The sequence below is a fragment of the Oncorhynchus nerka genome, linkage group LG3 (genome assembly GCF_034236695.1).
Source record: "Oncorhynchus nerka isolate Pitt River linkage group LG3, Oner_Uvic_2.0, whole genome shotgun sequence".
NCBI classification, from domain to species: Eukaryota; Metazoa; Chordata; class Actinopteri; order Salmoniformes; family Salmonidae; genus Oncorhynchus; species Oncorhynchus nerka.
Window position 1 is genome coordinate 37,752,747 of NC_088398.1, and position 22,775 is coordinate 37,775,521.

The window sequence follows — 22,775 nt, forward strand, 5'->3', positions numbered from 1 at the left end:
TTTATCTTGGCCAGGTCGCAGTTGCAAATGAGAACTTGTTCTCAACTAGCCTACCTGGTTAAATAAAGGTGAAATAAAAAATGTAAAAAATAGACAGAGCTATGGATGCAAGGACTGACAATCCATGCTGTGAAAAAGATTGTTTTAAACATGTTATGAGGCTACATAGTGTTTGTTTACATTTACAATGTTTACAAACATTGGAGTGAAACAAGCTTATATTTTGGGTTATCATTGAGTGTAACAGTTGAACTAAGCTCATTTATTTATAAGTTATATTCTTTAAGAATCAATGGGTGGCTACCAGTCCGCTGTTTAGACACACCAACACATTCAAGGGTTTTTCTTTATTTTTACTATTTTCTACATTGTAGAATAATAGTGAAGACATCAAAACTATGAAATAACACATGTGGAATCATGTAGCAACCAATAAAGTGTTAAACAAATCAACATCTATTTGATATTTTAGATTCTTCAAAGTAGCCACCCTTTGCCTTGATGACAGCTTTGCACACTCTTGGCATTCTCTTAACCAGCTTCACTTGGATTGCTTTTCCAAAAGTCTTGAAGGAGTTCCCACATATGCTGAGCACTTGTTGGCTGCTTTTCCTTCACTCTGCAGTCCAACTCATAGAAAACCATCTCAATTGGGTTGAGGTTGGGTGATTGTGGAGGCCAGGTCATCTGATTAAGCACTCCATCACTCTCCTTCTTGATCAAATAGCCCATAAACATCCTGGAGGTGTGTTGGGTCATTGTCCTGTTGAAAATTAAATGATAGACCCATTAAGCACAAACCAGATGGGCTGAATGCTGTGGTATCCATGCTGGTTAAATGTGCCTTGAATTCTAAATAAGTCTCCGACAGTGTCCCCAGAAAAGCATCCCCACACCATCACACCTCCTCAACGCTTCACGGTGGGAATAACACATGCAAAGATCATCCGTTCACCTGCTTTGCGTCTCACAAAAACACAGTGGTTGGAACCAAAAATCTCAAATTTGGACTCATCAGACCAAAGGACAAATCACTATTATTCTAAAATGTAGAAAATGGTAACAATAAAGAAAAACCTGGAATGAGTATGAGTTATCAACATTTTGACTGATACTGTATATATACAGTTGAAGTCAGAAGTTTACATATACTTAAGTTGGATTCATTAAAACTTTCATTTCAACCACTCCACAAATTTCTTGTTAACAAACTATAGTTTTGGCAAGTCGGTTAGGACATCTACTTTGTGCATGACACCATTAATTTTTCCTAAAAATTGTTTATATACAAATAATTTCACGTATGATTCACTGTATCACAATTCCAGTGGGTCAGAAGTTTACATACACTAAGCTGACTGCGCCTTTAAACATCTTGGAAAATTCCAGAAAATTATGTCATGGCTTTAGAAGCTTCTGTTGGGCTAATTGACGTAATTTGAGTCAATTGAAGGTGTACCTGTGAATGTATTTCAGTGCCTATTTGCTTGACATCATGGGGAAATCAAAACAAGTCAGCCAACACCTCAGAAAAAAATGGAATACTTCCACACGTCTGGTTCATTCTTGGGAGCAATTTCCAAACACTTGAAGGTACCACATGCATCGGTACAAACAATAGTACGCAAGTATAAACACCATGGGACCACGCAGCCGTCATACCGCTCAGGAAGGAGAAGCATTCTGTCTTCTAGAGATTAACATACTTTGGTGCAAAAAGTGCAAATCAAACCCAGAACAACAGCAAAGGACCTTGTGAAGATGCTGGAGGAAACAGGTTCAAAAGCATCTATATCCACAGTAAAACGAGTCCTATATCGACATAACCTGAAAGGCTGAATGAGTACTTCCCTCCTCCTGTCACGTTCTGACCTTTATTTCCTTTTGTTTTGTATTTATTTAGTATGGTCAGGGCGTGAGTTGGGTGGGCAGTCTATGTTTGTTTTTCTATGTTTTGGGGTATTTCTATGTTTCGGCCTAGTATGGTTCTCAATCAGAGGCAGGTGTCATTAGTTGTCTCTGATTGAGAATCATACTTAGGTAGCTTGGGTTTCACTGTGTGTTTGTGGGTGATTGGTCCTGTCTCTGTGTTTGCACCAGATAGGACTGTTTTTGGTTTTCCACGTTTATTGTTTTGTAGTGTTCATGTTTATCTGTTTTTATTAAACTTGAATCAATATAACCACGCTGCGTTTTGGTCCGCCTCTACTTCACCACAGGAAAACCCTTACACCTCCTTGCAGTCCTGCAATACGGTAGTTGAGATGAACTCCTCTTGCCCTTCGGACACTTCCGCAAGCACTGCGGCTGTCTGCCGTCTCAGCAAGAAAAACATTGATGCGCAGAGTATACTATGCTTCCGATGATACACCTTCTGATTTGTGGGGGACTGTCACCCCTTTCATTTTATTTTGATTGCAATTATTCCCGAATGAGTGAGCGTTCATGTGAAAAGAATTAGCATTTCAAATAATATAATGATCAATTGTGTAGTGACTCCTTCTGTTCTTTCCCGCCTTTTCAGTCCACACCAACTTCTCTTTGTCCACCAAGCGGTCATATCGGTTTAGCCGACTAGGGAACCTCCCCTATCATTTCCTTGTAACCATATCTACTGTGTTGTTTGTTTACGCATTTCTGTGATTATTTAGTTAGTTAGTAAATAAATGATTAAGACAATTGATGTATGGATGATTCATATTAAAGGCTGGGTTTGTGCAGATAACCAACAATTTATGACGTTTGGAATGAGACTAATGTGAGGTAAAGAATAATTTATGGTTTAGAAGACTAATTGATCAGATATTAAAATATCTGAAGAGTTATATTAGGAAAAATATAACTTGGTAAACTGAGGTTTTCCTTGGTGCCCCTACTTCCTAGTTAATTACATTTACATGATTAGTTTAATCATGTAATAATAATTACAGAGAACTTATTTAATAACATAATAAGTCTTCACTTCAATGATGCCAAAGACATGGCACTCACTAGCTACTTCCAGACACAAATGAGGCAGCTCACTCTGACCATTTTACTCACCCTAGCAGAGCTGGTTAGGCTGTTTTATGTTATCCAGTGTGTTGGTGACTGCAACTGTGCTGCTGGCAACAATTTCATTACTATTTTTTGCCAAAGTTTAGGTGTTGAGCGTTCATAAATTCATCAGTTATTCTGTGCTGTGGCATACTCAGACGAGTGCTCTGAAGTCAGATTAGCTAGCCAGAGCGGATGTACTTGCTACGTCTATTGACAGTTGTCACGGTGACATCAAGAACATTCTATTGATATGGTTACTTGCATAGTGAACTCTTTTGTTTAGACATGTAGCTATCTAGCTAGGTAAACAATGAACCATAATCCCAACTCTGCATGAATCTGCAGGTAGCTAACCCACCAGGTTCCATGTTAGTTAGCTTACATTAGGCTATAACTAGAAATGCAAATGGCTCTGAGAACGAATAATATTACTACACAGATCATACATAACACATTACATAGCGAGCTAGCTAACAGTACACTTTAACCTGAAATGAAAACTACTGTCTGACAAAATTAGAAACGTGTAATATCTGAAAATGTATTGAGCTAGACCATTTACATGGATGGACGCTTCTCCCTGTCTTTCACAGATGCCCTGGTTGCCTTAGTTTGAAGATCAAATCCGGAGACAGTTGTTTTATACCACAGCCTTCTGTGTGTTCTCTTTTCGACTCCATCCACATTTTCTCCACCTCCTTATCTATCATACACTAATTCCACCTTGCATTCCACTGATTTCAAAACTCGGTCCTGCAGAAAATGGAGAGCAACACCTTTGCAGTTCTACTACGTGATATATTTCAAAAAAGCTGCATTAGAAAGAGTTTCCTACTCATACTCACCAGGTCATGTTATAGACAGAAGTATGCTACATGGCAGACCAAACCGAACTCATCTCTCGGCATGTTCAGCCCACCCATTATCTCAGTCAATCATGGATAGCAGGAAGGTTCCTTACTTTTTCTGTGGCTAAACCAACTAGGCTCATAATTTAACAATTGTATTTGTATTTACAGATAGCATACACCTTTGTTATTGAGGCACATGAAAGTTCACATGTTTCAGAAGACATTTATGCCCAAAAAGACATTTTGATTTAAAAAAAGGTTAGGTTCAAATCTCTCTCCTGTGAAGTAGTGATGCGCAACATATACCTAGTTTCCTGAAATGAGTCACATTTTTTAAGAATACTTTGCTGAAGTGACTTGTCAGTGAATAAAACTGGTTTATGTGACAAAGCAGGCTAATGTTATTGTGCTGGAAACATGTGAACATCTTTCCTCTTTTTCTTTCCAAGAAGGGAATTAGCAGGTAGCATGCCATTCCTCTCCAATGCGAGTGTCACCAATGTGTCAGCCCCTAGCCACTTCTCCATGACACCTTATAGTGCCCTATTCTTATTAATATTTCAGTCCAGCAGCCATATAATCTTATCTAACATATGGAATTGTTTTAAAGATTGTCATACCGAGGATCATTCAGCTATTTGATTTTCAATTTTTTTTTTTTTACATTTGATGAAACATTGAATTTGTCCATACTGCAATTAGTCAATTTAAATGCATTGAATAACATATTCATACATGGGATGATAAGCTCAGAGAATTATTATACATTTGAAGCCATATTTAACAAAAGAAATTGTCACTACAGTACTTCCATTCGATTGGATGTGGTACCAAACCCAAAGGAAGGACATGCCTAGTTGCCTATTAATGCAGTTTTTATTTATTATAATAAGGTGAACCATTCTCCTCATCCTTTCTGAGGGAGCCTCCACTTCAATCTACCTAACTTTGTTTTCGTCTCAAATGACACCCGTTTCCCTATATTAGTGCACTACTTTTGACCAGACACCTTAGGGCTTTGGTAAAAATGTGGTCACTATACAGGGAATAGGGTGCATGGGCCCTAGTCAAATTAATATAGGGAATAGGGTGCCATTTGGGATGCATCCTGTTTTCTGAACAGGTTGACCTTGTTTAACGCTTTCATAAACATGCTTGGAATACGTTAAGCCTCAAATTTCTCTAAGGCAGTAATTAGACCCATTGATTGCATCCTAAATGGTAGCCTATTCCCTATATAGTGCACTACCTTTGAGCAGAACCCTACAGGTCCTGGTCAAAAGTAGTGCACTCTAAAGAGGATAGGGTGTCATTTTTGACAGAGACATTATTTGTGAATTCTATGGGTTTGGGCTATTTACCTTCTTTAGCAGGCAAAATAATATGTGTTATGTAAGCGTTAAAGCTGCTTCTGGCCATACTGCTAGGATACATTCTTAGAAAAAATGGGTTCCAAAAGGGTTCTTCGGCTGTCCCCATAGGTTGACCCATTTTGATTCCAGGAAAGGGTTTTACATGAAACCCAAAAGGGTTCTACCTGAAACAAAAATAAATATTCAAAGGGTTCTCCAGAGGACTGCTGAAGAACTGTTTGAGGTTCTAGATAGCACCTGTCTAAGAGTGTAGTAGGGCTCTGAAATGATTTCCTCAACCACTGTGCTTCTAGCTTTATTTGGTCTTAAACATGGTTGTCTGAAGGCCTTACTTGTCACACAGTTAACTACTAGGTGATTCAGTCTCAACCAGGGCTGTTAGGGTGACCATATTACCGCCACACCGGCAGTCACGATGGCAGTTAAATTCCTTTTTAGTCAGGTAATTAGGCTTCTCCAAGCTCTGATGCTGCTGATGGTCATAAGTAGCCTACCAAACCAGCTAAGTGCCTGGTACTCAGCACTCTACTGTCCCTCTAATCACTCTGACATCAACGCAAGTGTAATCAAACACTTGACGAACACTATGAGCTCATGATGCACACCATTTTTATAGGCTATGCAATTGCATGAGAAAACAGAGTGATCGTCTCTATTAAACAGGGTTCCATCAGCTTTCTATATGCTAGGCCTACTATATTTATTTCTCAACTTTCATAATATTAAGCACAATGCTTCTCTTTACAACAGGAGTATAGCCTACCTGGCTAGCATCAAAATGAACCATGGGAAAAGCCTCCTCCATTCACTATTTTAAGTGCATGACATGTATTTTTTCCCCTGCCCCTTTTTTTCTAGACAGGTGCATGATAATGGTCCATTCTAAATCCAAACAAATTTCACACTTATGTTAGTTAGAATATGTAAAAACAAGATACAATCAAGAATAGTCTGATGGGTGAGTTTATTAGCCTAAGAATTGTGAATTATGTATTATCACTTGGGAATGATGCCCAGCTTAAGGAAAGAAACAGCACCTTGTTTTTGCGACTTTTTCAAATCATAGTCGCATAGGCCTATATGTTTTGATAAGGTTAAACTAAAATGGCCAAATAACTTCTTAAAATTAAGCACATTAATCAGATTTACAATGAGTGTAGAGCCTAACAGGCATACAAGTTTGGGGAAGATCATTTTCACCATTAAAATGTACTTATATAATAAAAGTGTTACATGCATATTTGCATTTGGGTCACTTTTGAGAATTGGGTTTTCCTGCTAATGGAACATTCATGCTTATAGCCTATTGCCACGTGCTCATTGCTATGCTTATAATGTGAAGAAATACCCTAATAGTTTATCAACATTTTAAGCTAAATGTTCTGATCTGTTGCGTTAGCCTCACTGCTTAAAACTTTTTTTTATGCTGGTGGTTGTATTACATTTACATTACATTTAAGTCATTTAGCAGACGCTCTTATCCAGAGCGACTTACATCCCACAACTGTCCCAGACAATGTTTGGAATATTTATTTCTTGCACAGAATAGAATATGTCAACTTTTTTACTATGGGGGATAGTAGATTGACATAGGCTTTTGCTGTTCGTTAGGCCTACTCATCTTGTTCGCTGACAAAAAGTAAATGTGGACAGTTCTTCCATTATCTTCAATAGGTGCCTTGGAATTGGATAAGGACGCGCGCAGTTGCATCCCCGATGTGTCTGTCTTCACTTGTAGCCTGTGAGAAAGACCCAATCACATGACAGAGAGCCATGTGAGTGATAGTCACTTAGAAGCACGCAGCCGGGAGAGAGGAATTACAATTATTATATTCATCCCAAGGGTACAACAGCCACTGGCATTGCTTTTTTAGGGTACATTACGGCCACACAAGGGGATGCCGCCGGGAAATTCAAGGAATTATCAAGTGCTTGTCAAATTGTGAATGTGAGACTGATGAAGTGCGCAAAAAACAAAGCAGAGCTTCACTTTCTTCAAAAGATCATTAGAGTCGCATCGTGCAGCCTTAGAATGTACAAAAAATCAAAACATAAAGCCCAACATTTGTATCACAACTAAAGTTACATAAATAACTCTAAATCAAGCATATAGGACTACCTGTGTCTTTGTAAACCGCTCAACACAGAATAGCCGCATGTGCAAACTCCCTCAAATCGCTTGGAGAAAATATCCTTTCTATTTTATTCAGCTATTTTCAATTGTATTCTTCATATTGTAAAATAGGATCAAATAATGCCACGGAATTCTAAGCAAATCTTGTCTGTCAAATGAACTAGTCTTGCCCACAGTCATATGGCATAGCCAGATCAGGGCTTTTCATAAGGACAACTCAGAGTATGCTATTCTGTTCTCCTGAAATAGACAACATTTTCTTCATATCATGTTTCTTTAGACCTGTCTAAAATAAATCATAGATTTATTGTGGTGGTGTAGGCTATACTACATGGATTTATTATACGACTTTTCAAAAGGTCTGCATCAGTTGCTTGTAGGCTATGCGTGGAAGACAGGAGATGCTACATTTGTTTATGTTAATTAGCAGTCTATTACCGTGAAACCGGCAGTTAGTTGCTTGACAATCACCGACTGACAAAATTTCATGACCGCCACAGCCCTAGTCTCACCATATATCGGATGAAAATGGGAAGTAAATACATTCAGTATTCTGTTAAAATATGCCATTCCTGAGCCTGTATGGAGCACTTAATGATATGTTGCTGCCTGCATTTACATGCAGGTTTCGACATTAGAATCATGGAATGAATTTTAAAAACCATGACGACGTACATTTATCTATGAAATTGTGGCAATATTTGCACTCTTTTTGTGTTTTTGTTTTGTATAAAAGACTAAGGCTTCTTTGTTTCAAATTTACACTTTGAAATGTGCATGCTATTTGTAAGCAATGTGCTCAGGTAGAATAGTAGCCCGGAGCTTTCTGTCCTGCCTCATGCCCATGTGACTGCATGATTTGGGGTTGGAATGCTTTGTCTGAGTCATTTGAGTTACCTAATTTAGACTGAATTGGATCAAATCCAAAATGTCACCCTATGCACTATACATTGCACTACTTTTAGGTTCCATTTGGGATGTAGATGCAGTGCCAACCGTATTATGTAAAGCCAGACAGAACTTACTTCCCTAAAGACAAAGAAAGACTCTTGCTTCAAAATGTAGCATGACTAATGGAAGACTGCAAAAACATAGATTATTCATTCAGTTGTTTTTCCAATTGACTTTGATTGTTTTTCGATGGTATATGTTAAATGGGATTATTACACAGCTCAAAATGTAGACCTTATAATGCTGTTCTTGGCGCCATTCGGTAGGTGTCAAATCCTGACGGTTCTTGTGTTTAATAAGTCTCTCTCACAAAATAACGTTTAATCTCAATGGGACTGTATAGATAAATGTAAAATATTTTGTGTCATTGTTCTGTTTTATTTTAAACTGATAATGAGCTACTAAAGATCCCAATAAACACTAAACATACACATTTAACACAACCTAATGACCCTGATAAGACATTTGGGATGCATACCAAATTGGACTATATTCCCTATATAGTGTACTACTTTTGACCAGGGCCTATTGGGCTCTTCTCAAAAGCAGTGCACTGTAGGTAATAGGGTGCCATTAAGGAAGGGGCCTTGGACTCATCTGCATAATGCAAATTATTTTTGCGTACCTCCCACTTTTGCTTCAGTATGTTTACGCATTCAGCTAACGTGTTATGATTTGTGTTTTTACATGGCAGGTTTTGATGACCGGGACACAGATCTCTTCTTGTGCGACACCAACACCTGCAAGTTTGACGGAGAGTGTTTGAGAATTGGAGAGACCGTGACGTGCATCTGTAACTTCAAGGTAAGACACTGTTCAATGTTTTATTCTCAGAAAATGTTTTAGGGAAAAATTGCATATTCTTCTTATGGTGGGCTGACGGTTTGTTGTTTTTGAAATTAAGATGTTGGACTTTACCCAATGTTGATTTAACCAATAAATTACTGGGAGTTCATATATGAAGTGTGCAACTTTATTTTCTTATAGTTTATTGGACTTAAATGTACAAAACATTCCATTTAAAGGGGCAATCTGTGATTGCTACGTCTATTTTTGGACTTTTAAATTCATGATACAGCCATTGATTCTTGAATATAAATTATGAATGTGTTATGAGCTTAGTTCAAATTCATATCCCCCAAAATATAATATATTGTATATATATTGTGTATATATACTATACTTATTAAGCTTACTTTACTTTTTTGTTTGTAAACAATGTAATTGTAAACAAACATTGTATAGCCTCAAAATATTATTATTTTGTTGTCATGGATGTTCTGTCTATGAATTTGAGAGTGGTTACATTTTTCTAGACCTATTCCTCAGCTGTTAAACAAAACACCCACTAGCTATCAAGAGGGAGGTGACTACACTGTATAGTAAAGACATAATTTACTACTTCTCATAAAACTGAATGTCACTCTCAGTCACGGTGGCTGTTTAATGCATTCCACTTTATTGATGTTATTGCCATTGACAAAAAACAGATTTAAATACCCTCATTAGTATCATAAATCCAGTGAATGATGCTGTGCTATGGTTCAGTTTATTACCAATCTATAACAAAGGCAGCAAACCAGCCATCCATTGATAGATTTTTCTATTACTCTCACCTCATTCAAACGAATATATTCTATATTACAAATGTAAAAGATTATACCAAGATAAAGCATAAGGATATGCCTTATGCGTTTCAGCTCGAAACTCTCTTCCAATGTGGCGAGCTTATCAGCACACCCAGCGCCGACGCTCTAGGCAGACGACACTCGATCGGTCGCTTGCTTTAATCTCAATTTTGTACATCCCTGGGAGCGGACATTAGTAAAAGCGCACAGATAAATTACATTACCTCTCCATTTCTCATCCCTGAGATCTCGTACTGATAGTGGATGTCATTCGGGATAGAGCTCTCTCTGTGAAGCATAGCAAGGAGCGGGTCACACCGCTTTCCTTTCATACTTACTTAATACTGGTTTGGCCTTGGGTCACGGCCTACCATGGCATCCTGTGTCTCTGTATGTATGGACGGGACGGGACCTGACGTCAATGCGCTTAAACCTAATAGCTGCCATGTCTTTATTCCATTAAGCGTTGTAATTCAGCAAACATGATTCTCTTATAGGGGTAGGCTGTGTCTGAGGGGGTTGTGTACTTCTGCACACACACACACATACACACACACACACGACACACACACTTTAAGCTGCTGAGGGGTTACGTGCAGTATAGCTGTGAGGAGGAAGTCGGTTTGATCTGCGAGAATCAATGGGTGCTATTCAAAGGCGGGATGTCCATTCAGCAACCATGTTAGATAGCTAGTCCATCTCACACTGCCTCTTTTGAGGAGCTGAGGCTCGGGTCTTTAGCAGGACTCACTATCACTACCACACAACAAGCTGTGTGTGTGTGTGCTACAGTTTCACAGTCATGTGATACTTGGACCTGCTGTGAAATATCTTGATATCGTTTTATGATATCATCCATTCATGTCGGATTATGACTATTTCTAGCATCTCAATTAATTTTTTCAATAAGGCTATTGTTTCAACGGCTCTGGCTTGCTCTTCAAGGTATAGTTTTGACCCTGTCTATAATGTGTTCTGTAACTCCAATTTTGGTTTGTGACATTTTCTCTGCTGTAATACATTATATCTATCTGCTGTCATGGCTGAATCAGAATTAGTTAGGTAACATTAATAAATAAGATGTTTTATTTACATAATAATGCTTATGTGAGATATGTCATTAGAATGTCTTCTTTTGGATAATACTGTTGGCAGTTGCATTTTCTGTCTGGCTATGGGATACTCCTCTCTCAATTAAAAGTCTTCCTTTGTAATGTTCCTAAGATCTGTGTTTCGTCATGTGAGTTGAGATGGGTGTGTCTTGGCTATAAATGATACTTAGAATTGTTTTGTAAGCACTCTCAGAGAATTCATTTATAGACACTGAATTCATCTGAGAGTCACAGGGCTATGGTGAAGCTCATATATAATTAAAGATGGACTTCATAATATAACTCTGACTTGTGTGTGGTTTGCTCTCTCAATGTTTAGTAATACAGGAAATTACCACGACACTGCACATGACTGGCTTTCAGCATTTTAATGTAATTTTGTGTATCAGTCCACAATGTTGCTGTTATTTCCTCTAATATCTGGTTGCTACTGGCTATTCAGCATGTCATTTCATTTCTAATGTTAGGTTGGGATAGTACTTCAAAGATAGAGATAATGCAAGTCGTGTTGTAGATGTGACAGTGGAACAGAACAACATGTCCTTCCTAGCTCTCTCAGAGCAAACACTTCCCCCAGAAAGCACTCTCTCTCTCACACACACACACACACACACACACACACACACACACACACACACACACACACACACACACACACACTACTGACAAACCATAGCTATACCACGGTACAGTCCCTGGTGGCATTCAGGAGGCCATAATAAGAGGGCTCCTGATGGAAACCTTGTTCCATGTATTTGTATACATTTATGATCCTTTTATCAGGGAACCGTCTGTGAGTCGTACAGTCCATAGAGCTGTAATTCCCAGGCAGAGCCTTGGATAAAGGGCACCTAGGGACACTGGAATAACAGGTACCCTGGTTTAAGATGATGGCTGTTCAAATATTCATTAGTGTTTGTAGTGAAACTAAAGTGCATGTGTCAGGAAGTGGTTAAGTATAAGTATTTTATTGGGAGTTGTTACACTAGCACCCTCTTAGCAGAGACAGGTGCTGTATCATCACTGACGTGACATGCCACTATGATAGGATAAGACATGATAGAATATGTTTAATCTCCCATTAATTTTGTTATATCTTGCTCCCCCTTCCTTCTTTCCATCGAACCCCTCTTATCTGTTCCTCCACTACCTTCCTCAACTCTCCAGCTGACTCTCTACCCCCTGCCTCTCTCTCTACACTCTTAGAAAAAAAGGTGCTATCTAGAACATAAAAGGTTCTTTGGCTGTCCCCATAGGAAAACCCTTTGAATAACCTGTTTTGGTTCCAGGTAGAAGCCTTTCCACAGAGGGTTCTACATGGAACCCAAAAGCGTTATCCTATGGGAACAATAGAATAACCCTTTTGGTTAGAAAATACATTTTCTGGACCTGTAAGCCCTTTGAGAGTTGCATTGGGCAGCAGGTAGCCAAGTGGTTAAGAGATTGTGCTAGTAACTGGAAGGTTGCTGGTTAAAATACCTGAACTGACTAGGTGAAAAAGCTGTTAATATGCACTTGAGCAAGGCACTTAACCCTAATTGCTCCTATAAGTCACTCTGGATAAGAGTGTCTGCTAAAATGTAAATGTTGTCATAGTGGTCTGCAAAATTGACTTCCACCTTTTGCATGACAACTTTTGCATGCCAATTCAAATCGGTGTGAAGAAGAGCCCAGCACTGGTGGCATCTCCCAGAGCTGTATCTTTGGGAGCTAATTCAGATTGACTGAAGGGCAATGTTGATAGATGGGCACTCCTGTAGTGTCCATGCTGTTTTAGTTCATGGAAAAGGCCAGAAGGGCAGTCCTTTGGTGTATGGGCCGTAGATGGGAACATGTTTAGTAGGGTAAACTCACTGGTGAGAGTCAGGTATTGGTGGATGCATAAGCCTAACTAGCTCATGTGACCATGTTAGAAATGAAGATGAGATCTAAAGATATTGTCCGACCTTTATCACTCAAGGCCTCACAACCCAACCAGTCACCCAAATTAACACCATGAAAATGTATGCAGCGTCTGGCCTCCAAGTTGCCTTTTGCCCTTATTCAGTCAAGGCGCGGGGGGGGGGCAAGGCTATCTCCTCAGGATGGTAGCATCTGTGTCAGCTCCTTGGCGGCTCTAGCTGGCCTGTCAGACACTATTACAGCAGAGTCCATCTCCGGTGACTGCACTGGGGCCTAATCAAGAGGAGACTGCCAACCGGTTAAAGAGCAGAAGCACAAGCCAAGCATGCCCCAGTCTATCTCCCCCCCAACCGTCAGAGCAGACTAGCATCTGCAACCATGGCAAGGCATCATGGGAGTTTGTCAATCACTCAGACAATGCTCAACACATTTCTGTCTGGGGGATAGAAGGAATACATCATCACCTTAGACACAGAACAGATTTTATCCTGGGATGGTGTTCCTCGGGAATTAGCTGTTGGTCCATTGTCTTTTGTTACTGACCCCCACTGACATAAGCTACCTCGGATGTGTCTTGGGTAATGTGGAGTGTTTTTGAGGCAAAGGCTGAGGCGAAGGCTGAGCCAAACCAAATCAACTGAAACTGGGAGTTGTTGTCTGTGCTTCTGGCTCTGTATTGGAATTATATCTGATTTGGCACCAACTTTGGACTAGAAGCAACAAAGTACTTTAACACCCACTTTTGGATTGAAAGCTGTACAGAGGGTGCCCTTGTAAGAGGAGAGAATGAACAACTAATGTTACAGTATCTTTGTGGGTGTTTGTCCCTGGGTGTTTGTCTCTCAATGCAGTGACAAACACCCATTGCTATCCACTGCCTCCTCCCGTTTCGCAGTTCGTCTTTACCAAAGCCTTTCTCGGTTGTATTCTTTTCCCTGATGGAAGGTCAGAGCTTACCCCCGGTGTGGAGCTAATGATCTGACAAAAGCCCCTGATTTTACGCTCTCTGTCCCCCAAGCTCTGTGCCATGTCAGAAACACTGTAGCAGACATCCATCACGCTTCAAGGTCGACTGACAGATGAGAGCTCTGCATCAGAGACTGAGACGCCATCTCAGACGAAAACATCTGTCTCTTGTCATGAGCCACAGGTACCCCTGCTTCTAGATCCAGTGAGTCATCTCATTCAGAGGCTTAAAGAGATGTCGCTTTGATTAGTATGAGCAGACGTAAGAAAATACTATGCCTCAGGGTCTTTTGAGTGGAAATCGTGTACCGTGAATATGGCACATTGTATAGATCAAATGGTGGAGTGATTCAATGAGAATCAGAACGTGCCGTGCAGCACGGTTGCTATCTTCTGAGGTGAGCCACATTTTTGTAGAGATGTTTATTATTGATTGGAGTGAATCATAGCCTTGGGATGTATTTCATATTCGAGAGCTTGCTTTAATGGATACAGGAAATGCGTGAGGTTTGAGTTTGTCAGTGTGTGTCTGTTTCCGTGTGTTTGTGTTTTATTTTCTGTGTGTTTGTGTGTGTTTGTGCATACATGTTTGTGATGTTGCGTTGTCGTACAACAGGAAGCTAAACCTTTAACATCACTCACAGTAAACAGAGAGTGATGGTAGCAATGAAAAAATATATATATAATTAAGAGGGAAAAAAACATTCAGAGGGGGCGGTTGGATTCTTTACAGGGCAACCGTCCACTGCTTGGCAACCCATGGCCCAGACTTCAAAGAGTTTTTGTGACCATGCTGAGTAATTGGCCATAATGTAGCTGTAATGGGTTCGGCAGCAGCTGATTAGAATATCAATGTTAATCGCCAATGGTGTGGCTTGTGCTAGTTGACATGGTGCTCTATGGGGTCAAGCTGAGAAGATCTTCAAGTAGACAACCTCTGAAACAAAAGGATATCTGTGAGGTTCATTGGAAAATCACTCGTGCAGGTGTCAATTTGGAAGCCCATGGATATTGAATGCAGAGATGTGGTTTTCATATTACAGGTTTATATTTTAGACCCTCACACATGGTAATGGAAAAAATATTAATATGGCAATTCATTATGTGACAAAAGTGACTCACAATAACACATAACTTTCTCTAAACACAGTAATGGCCTGGCAATTGTTAGTCTGTCTGTTACGGTTTTCTTCCGTCGAATGAGAGTCGGACCAAAATGCAGCGTGGTTAGTTCGATACATCTTTAATAGACGAAAAAAACACGAACAATACAAAAACAACAAACGGAAATGTGAAAAGCTATACAGCCTATCTAGTGAACACTAACACAGAGACAGGAACAATCACTGGCACAATTTTCACCAGCCGACTAACAGGACGAGTATGGAGCGCTGACCCAGGTGCCATTAAATCCCCGACACGCTCTGTCGGGCGAATATCGTATTTAAAGCACCAAACTAGCAACTCCCTCATAACTCTCTCCTCCACTTTCCCCATTAACTCCTTCACAGTCTCTGCTTCACTCACCTCCAACACCGGCTCTGGTTCTGGTCTCCTCCTTGGCTCCTCACGATAAACAGGGGGAGTTGGCTCAGGTCTGAACCCTGACTCTGCCACACTCTCCCTGAGCCCACCCCCAAGACATTTTTGGGGCTGACTCTCGGTCTTCCGTCCGCGCCGCCATGCTTGCTTCGCCAACTCCATTCTCCGATAACCAGCTTCGCACTGCTCCAGCGAATCCCAGGCGGGCTCCGGCACTCTCTCTGGGTCGACCGCCCACCTGTCTATTTCCTCCCAAGTAGTGTAGTCCCGATATTGTTGCTCCTGCTGCCGCTGTTGCTTCTCCTCATACCAGCGCCTCTCAGCTCTCGCCGCCTCCAGTTCTTCTTTGGGGCGGCGATATTCTCCAGGCTGATCCCAGGGTCCTTCTCCGAACAATTCATCCTCCCATGTCCATTCCTCTCTTTGTTGCTTCTGCTGTCGCTGCCTGTCACCACGCTGCTTGGTGCTGGTGTGGTGGGTGATTCTGTTACGGTTTTCTTCCTTCGAATGAGAGTCGGACCAAAATGCAGCGTGGTTAGTTCGATACATCTTTAATAGACGAAAAAAACACGAACAATACAAAAACAACAAACGGAAATGTGAAAACCTATACAGCCTATCTAGTGAACACTAACACAGAGACAGGAACAATCACCCACGACATACTCAAAGAATATGGCTGCCTAAATATGGTTCCCAATCACAGACAACGATAATCACCTGACTCTGATTGAGAACCGCCTCAGGCAGCCATAGACTATGCTAGACACTCCACAAAAACCCCATGACAAAAACGCACCACAAATACCCATGTCACACCCTGGCCTGACCAAATCAATGAAGACAAACATACATTACTTCGACCAGGGCGTGACACTGTCAATGGTATTTTGATGACATGACATAGGTTTATGCTATTTGTGTTATCCTCAAATGTCTGATTTTATTTATTTTATTTGCATATTGATATTATCTCGATTTGTTTAATTGCAGGACACATATCTATTATGAGGAGGATCTCCAATCCCATCTAAATATTTTACTAACTGCATCCTATTTTACAAATGTTTGTGCACATATGTTTCCTTTACCTCTCTCCCTAATATCTCCAATAGAGGTCGACCGATTAATCAGATTTCAAGTTCTCATAACAATCGGAAATCTGTATTTTTGGGCGCCGATTTGCCTATTAACCTTTTCAACCTATGGGGGCGCTATGTCATTATTGGATAAAAAGACGTGCCCGTTTTAAGCGCAATATTTTGTCACGAAAAGATGCTCGACTATGCATGGAATTGACAGCCTTGGAAAGACAAAACTCTGACGTTTCCAAAACTGCAAAGATATTATCTGTGAGTGCCCCAGAACTAATGCTACAGGCGAAACCAAGATGAAGTTTCATACTGGAAATGCCCCAGATTCTGAAGGCGCTGTGTTCCAATGTCTCCTTATATGGCTGTCAATGCGCCAGAAATGAGCCTGCCCTTTGTGTCGTTTCTCCAAGGTGTCTGCAGCATTGTGACGTGTTTGTAGGCATATCATTGGAAGATTGACCATAAGAGACTACATTTACCTGGTGTCCCGCCCGGTGTCCTGTGTCAAAATTATTGCATAATCTGTAGGTCCATGTGCGTTCCATTTCTTCAGAAGAGAAAGTCAACTGCCACGAAGGATTTTATCGTCGATAGATATGTGAAAAACACCTTGAGGATTGATTCTAAACATCGGTTTGCCATGTTTCTGTCGATATTATGGAGTTAATTTGGAAAAAAGTTCACGTTTTAATGACTTAATTTTTTTAATTTTCTTACCAAAACGTGATGAACAAAACGGAGCGATTAGTCGACACAAATAATATTTTTTGTAAAAACGGAACATTTGCTATCTAACTGAGAGTCTCCTCATTGAAAACATCTGAAGTTCTTCAAAGGTAAATTATTTTATTTGAATCCTTTTCTGGTTTTTGTGAAAATGTTGCATGCTGAAAGACAGGCATAATCCTATGCTAGGCTATCAATACTGTTACACAAATGCTTGTTTAGCTATGGTTCAAAAGCATATTTTGAAAATCTGAGATGACAGTGTTGCAAAAGGCTAAGCTTGAGAGCAAATAGATTCATTTCATTTCATTTGCGATTTTCATGAATAGTTAACGTTGTGTTATGCTAATGAGCTTGCGGATAGATTTACACAATCCTGGATACAGGTTTTTTTCGTAGCTAAACGTGACACAGAAAACGGAGCGATTTGTCCTAAACAAATAATCTTTCAGGAAAAACTGAACATTTGCTATCTGAGAGTCTCCTCATTGAAAACATTAGAAGTTCTTCAAAGGTAAATGATTTTATTTGAATGCTTTTCTGGTTTTTGTGAAAATGTAGCCTGCTGAATGCTAATGCTAAATGCTACGCTAAATGCTACACTAGCTATCAATACTGTTACACAAATGCTTGTTTTGCAATGGTTGAGAAGCATATTTTGAAAATCTGAGATGACAGTGTTGTTAACAAAAGGCTAAGCTTGAGAGCAAATAGATTAATTTCATTTCATTTGCGATTTTCATGAATAGTTAACGTTGCGTTATGGTAATGAGCTTGAGGCTGTAGTCACGATACCGGATCCGGGATGGCTCGACGCAAGAAGTTAAAAAATATATATATATACCTTTTTTTAACTAGGTAGTCAGTTAAGAACACATTCTTATTGTCAATGACGGCCTAGGAATGGTGGGTTAACTGCCTCGTTCAGGGGCAGAATGACAGATTTTCACCTTGTCAGCCCGGGGGATCCAATCTTGCAACCTTACAGTTAACGAGTCCAACGCAATAACGACCTGCCTCTCTCTTATGAAAAACAATCAATGATAATCACTAGTTAACTACACATGGTTGATGATATTACTAGATATTATCTAGCGTGTCCTGCGATGCATACAATGTGACTGAGCATACAAGCATACAAGTATCTAAGTATCTGACTGAGCGGTGGTAGGCAGAAGCAGGCGCATAAACATTCATTCAAACAGCACTTTCGTGTGTTTTGCTAGCAGCTCTGAGGCTGGTGTAACCGAAGTGAAATGGCTTGCTAGTTAGCGCACGCTAATAGCATTTCAATCGTCACTCGCTCTGAGCCTTCTAGTAGTTGTTTCCCTTGCTCATGGGTAACACTGCTTCGAGGGTGGCTGTTGTCGTTGTGTTCCTGTTTCGAGCCCAGGGAGGAGCGAGGAGAGGGACGGAAGTTATACTGTTACACTGGCAATACTAAAGTGCCTATAAGAACATCCAATAGTCAAAGGTTAATGAAAAACAAATGGTATAGAGGGAAATAGTCCTATAATTCCAATAATACTGTATATACAACCTAAAACTTCTTCCTGGGAATATTGAACACTCATGTTAAAAGGAACCATCAGCTTTCATATGTTCTCATGTTCTGAGCAATGAACCGAAACGTTAGCTTTCTTACACAGCACATATTGCACTTTTACTTTCTTCTCCAACACTTTGTTTTTGCATTATTTAAACCATTATTTGGTTGAGGCTAAATTGATTTTATTGATGTATTATATTAAGTTGAAATCAAAGTTTATTCAGTAGGGTTGTAATTGTCATTAACACAAAAAAACAAAAACTATTGTCCGATTAATCGGTATCGGCTTTTTTGGTCCTCCAATAATCGATATCGGCGTTGAAAAATCATAATCGGTCGACCTCTAATCTCCAATGTCAGGTATAGACATTCTAAGCTAAGCCAGTTAAGTCTCTATGTACTGTATGTAACCGGTCTAGGTTGAAATAGTATTTATTTGTTAAGCATGCTTAATTTCACTGGTGTGTAGCACCTTGATGGGTAAGTGTAACTTCGGAAGAAGTGGAGCAAGGTTCAGCGTGGTACGTGTTCATGATTCTTTATTAAATCCAACCACCAAACAAAAGAACAACGAATGTCACGTTCCGTAGGCTACGCAGAGCTAACAAAAAACAACATCCCACAACCTAAGGTGGCAAAACAGGCTGCATAAGTATGATTCCCAATCAGAGACAACAATAGACAGTTGTCCCTGATTGAGAACCATATCCGGCCAAAACATAGAAACACAAAACATAGAAATAAAGAACATAGAATGCCCACCCAAATCACACCCTGACCAAACCAAATAGAGACATAAAAAGGCTCTCTAAGGTCAGGGCGTGACAGTAAGGTTTACACCTTTAGGATTATTCAATTTGTTTTAATGCACTGAGCAAGTTGGGAACACGTTTAATAAACAACCAAGTTTACCAGGTCTTGGTCCTAAATGACTCTATGATTACTGTAGTATTATTATGAAAATATGTTGAAAAGAAATTGTCGTGGAATTGTGTGTTCTTGATTTTCACAGCTGCGTTATAAATACAAAGTTACATTTTACATCATGCTTCCATGACATTATGGTTTTCTACTGGACTAAAGTATATCCCAGGCTCACACAGTCTTATAGTACAAAGTCAACTGTGCGTCCCAAATTACACCCTACTACATGCATAGTACATGTCTTTTTTTTACCTTTATTTAACTAGGCAAGTCAGTTAAGAACAAATTCTTATTTTCAATGATGGCCTAGGAACAGTGGGTTAACTGCCTGTTCGGGGGCAGAACGACAGATTTGTACCTTGTCAGCTCAGGGACATGACCTTGCAACCTTTTGGTTACTAGTCCAACGCTCAAACCACTAGGCTACCCTGCCACCCCAGCCCTATGGGCCCTGGTCAAAAGTAGTTCACATTGAAGGGAATATGGTGCCATTTGGGATGCACTCAACCAGTTTTTGCCAAGCCTCAGTTCCATTCCCTCATCACTATGTTTATATCTCTCTCTACTGTCAGATTATACTTGTCTGAATGTAATCTGGCCCTGTAAAGCCTTCTGTGAATAACTAGCCTTCTGTTGACTATTCACTTCACTCCACAAAATTCAAATGGACTGACTAATTGTTTATTTTATTCTTGGGTAGATGGGCAGGTAGATAAATGCTAATTTCAATGGATGATTAGCTGATTCATTTATTGATTCTGATGGGCTGTCATGTTTTGTTTGTACAGATGTTAGATTCAGCTAACTCTCCAATTTACAAACACTAAAATGTGCTTTGTCCGTTTATTATACATACATATACAGACAGCGATGATTGTGCTCTCGCTCTCTCGCTCTCTCTCTCCTCCTTTTCATCTCTCTTCATCTCCATCCCTCTCTCTTCCTCGCCATCCCTCTCTCTTCCTCGCCATCCCTCTCTCTTGCTCTCTTCCTTTTTGTTAAACCTTGTCAGACAACTGCTATGTACAACTGCTTTGTGTGATGTCACCTGCAATTGCAAGAAGGCATTTTCTACATAGTATACAAAGTGCCCTCGCCCCTGTGTTTGTGTGTCAGGCCAGTCTCACAAACAGGTAGACAACAGGTCTACTTGTCCGTTCCTTATTTCTCTGCCCAAATATTGAGGTAGTAAGGTTAGGTTGGGGTTGCAGAGGGGGCTTGCTCACAAGGCAGAGCCACAGCAGCCCCTGCAGGTGGATTTGGGAACTACAGCTCAGCCAGCAGCCCGGAGTACTTGCAATGGGATGGGTTAATGTAGATAGGCAAAGACACATACAGTACACACATGCACACATGGACAATAGCACACTCCATTATCTCCTAGGTAGTTGAAATGCTGCCCTGTGCACCAGGTTTCGTAACAGAGAAGGGCTGAATCTCCGTTCGGAGGTGTGGTCTGTTTTGAAAGGCCCAGTGCAGGCGTAGAAGGCTGTGCCATATGGCCTTAGCCCATCGCTTTAGCTCACTGTCTGCAGAGACAAATGGGGGATCAAATTCTCTCAGCTTCTGTCTGTCCCTTTCTCCATCCCTTCCTTCCAATTCACCCCTCCCCCTCTCTTGCACTCATTCACCCCCCTCTCTCTCAATCCCCACTTCTCCATATCCCTCCATAGTACGTTTGCCTATGTTTCTCTGCCACATCCTCCTTCATGTCTTTTCCTCTCCATCCTCCAGGGTTCTGTCTGTCACTCTGATTCCTCCTACCCACATTGCCTGTTTATCCCCCTGCATGCCTTCTTTCTCTCTCCTCTCTTCCTCTCCTCCTCCTCTCCACCATCCTCCATTATCGAAAACGATGAGAGATACACTGGGCAACTGAGAACCGTGAGACATCAAGGCTCAACGGCATCTTTGTGCCTACATAGATGTGCTCCGAGACGGGGGGGCTGAATTCACACCTCCCTAAGAGATAGATGTTTAAATCCCTTTCACTTCCCTTAGGGAGAAGATCATACTAAGAGAGGCTTTATAGAGAAACAGGCACACTCCAAGATGCCCGCAGGGTCCTGCCAGGCATCTTTCCCTCAGTTGCATCATGTCTGGCAAAAGACATTCCTGGTGTTAAAAAAACACTGAACCAGATGGAGAGAGGGAGAGGAGGATAAAAACGTACAGTATAAGCCACCCAGGTCCTCTCTGTAGAATTGGCCCTCCTTTCTTTCTTTTGAGAAGGGGGAGGGAGGGAGAGTTCTTCCCTCTGTCCTTGAGCTATCAAGTCCTTTCATCCCTTCTTTTTTTACCGTTTCTTTCTTGTTCCTGTCGACCATTTCTTCCTAGTATCCCTCTTTCTCCAACCCTTTTCTTCCTTTCCTCTCCTCTCCTTCACTTTTCCTCACCCTCCTCTGTCTCTATCCTCTTTTTCCCCCTCTCCATTGCTTTCTATCTCGAACTGTCCTTATCTCTACCCCCTTCTCACCCTCCCTCTCTATCTTCCTTTTTCCCCTCCTTCTGGCTTTCTATCTCCAACTCTCTTCTTTCCTCTACTCTTGCTCACTCACTCTCTTTCTCCCTCCCTATCCCTATCTCTCTCTCTCTCTCTCTCTCTCTCTCTCTCTTTGATCAGGAGCCAACCCTCTGTCTCTTCCTCCCTCCCTGCATTATGCCACCCTCCCTTACTCTCTCAGCCAGTTAAAAATGTTGCCGCTCTGTAGCCTTGCATCGCTTTCAGGCTCCAGAATCGATGGCATGGATATTTTTGTGCTGCTCCTGGCAGTCGACAGACTGTATGTGTGTGTGTGGGTATGTTTCAAGTTTCAAGTTTTGTTAGTCGTATGTACAGGATACACATGGAATACACAGTCCAACAAAATGCTTACTTGCAGGTTCTTTCTCGACAATGCACCAACAATAAGAAATAATACAAACATAAAGTAAATGGCTCAGTAGGATAGAAGAATAGAATAAACATAAACACATTCAGAACA

The 22,775-nt window shown here is 40.6% G+C and overlaps 1 protein-coding gene across 1 annotated transcript in view; it reads left to right on the forward strand.

Moving 5' to 3' along the window:
- Window positions 1-22,775, forward strand: part of LOC115107571 (tomoregulin-2) — a 169,224-nt gene that overhangs the window by 22,514 nt on the left and 123,935 nt on the right. Inside the window, exon 2 of the mRNA XM_029630997.2 lies at window positions 9,043-9,152. Coding sequence (XP_029486857.1) covers window positions 9,043-9,152 — 110 coding nt within the window. The remainder of the gene's footprint in view (window positions 1-9,042; window positions 9,153-22,775) is intronic.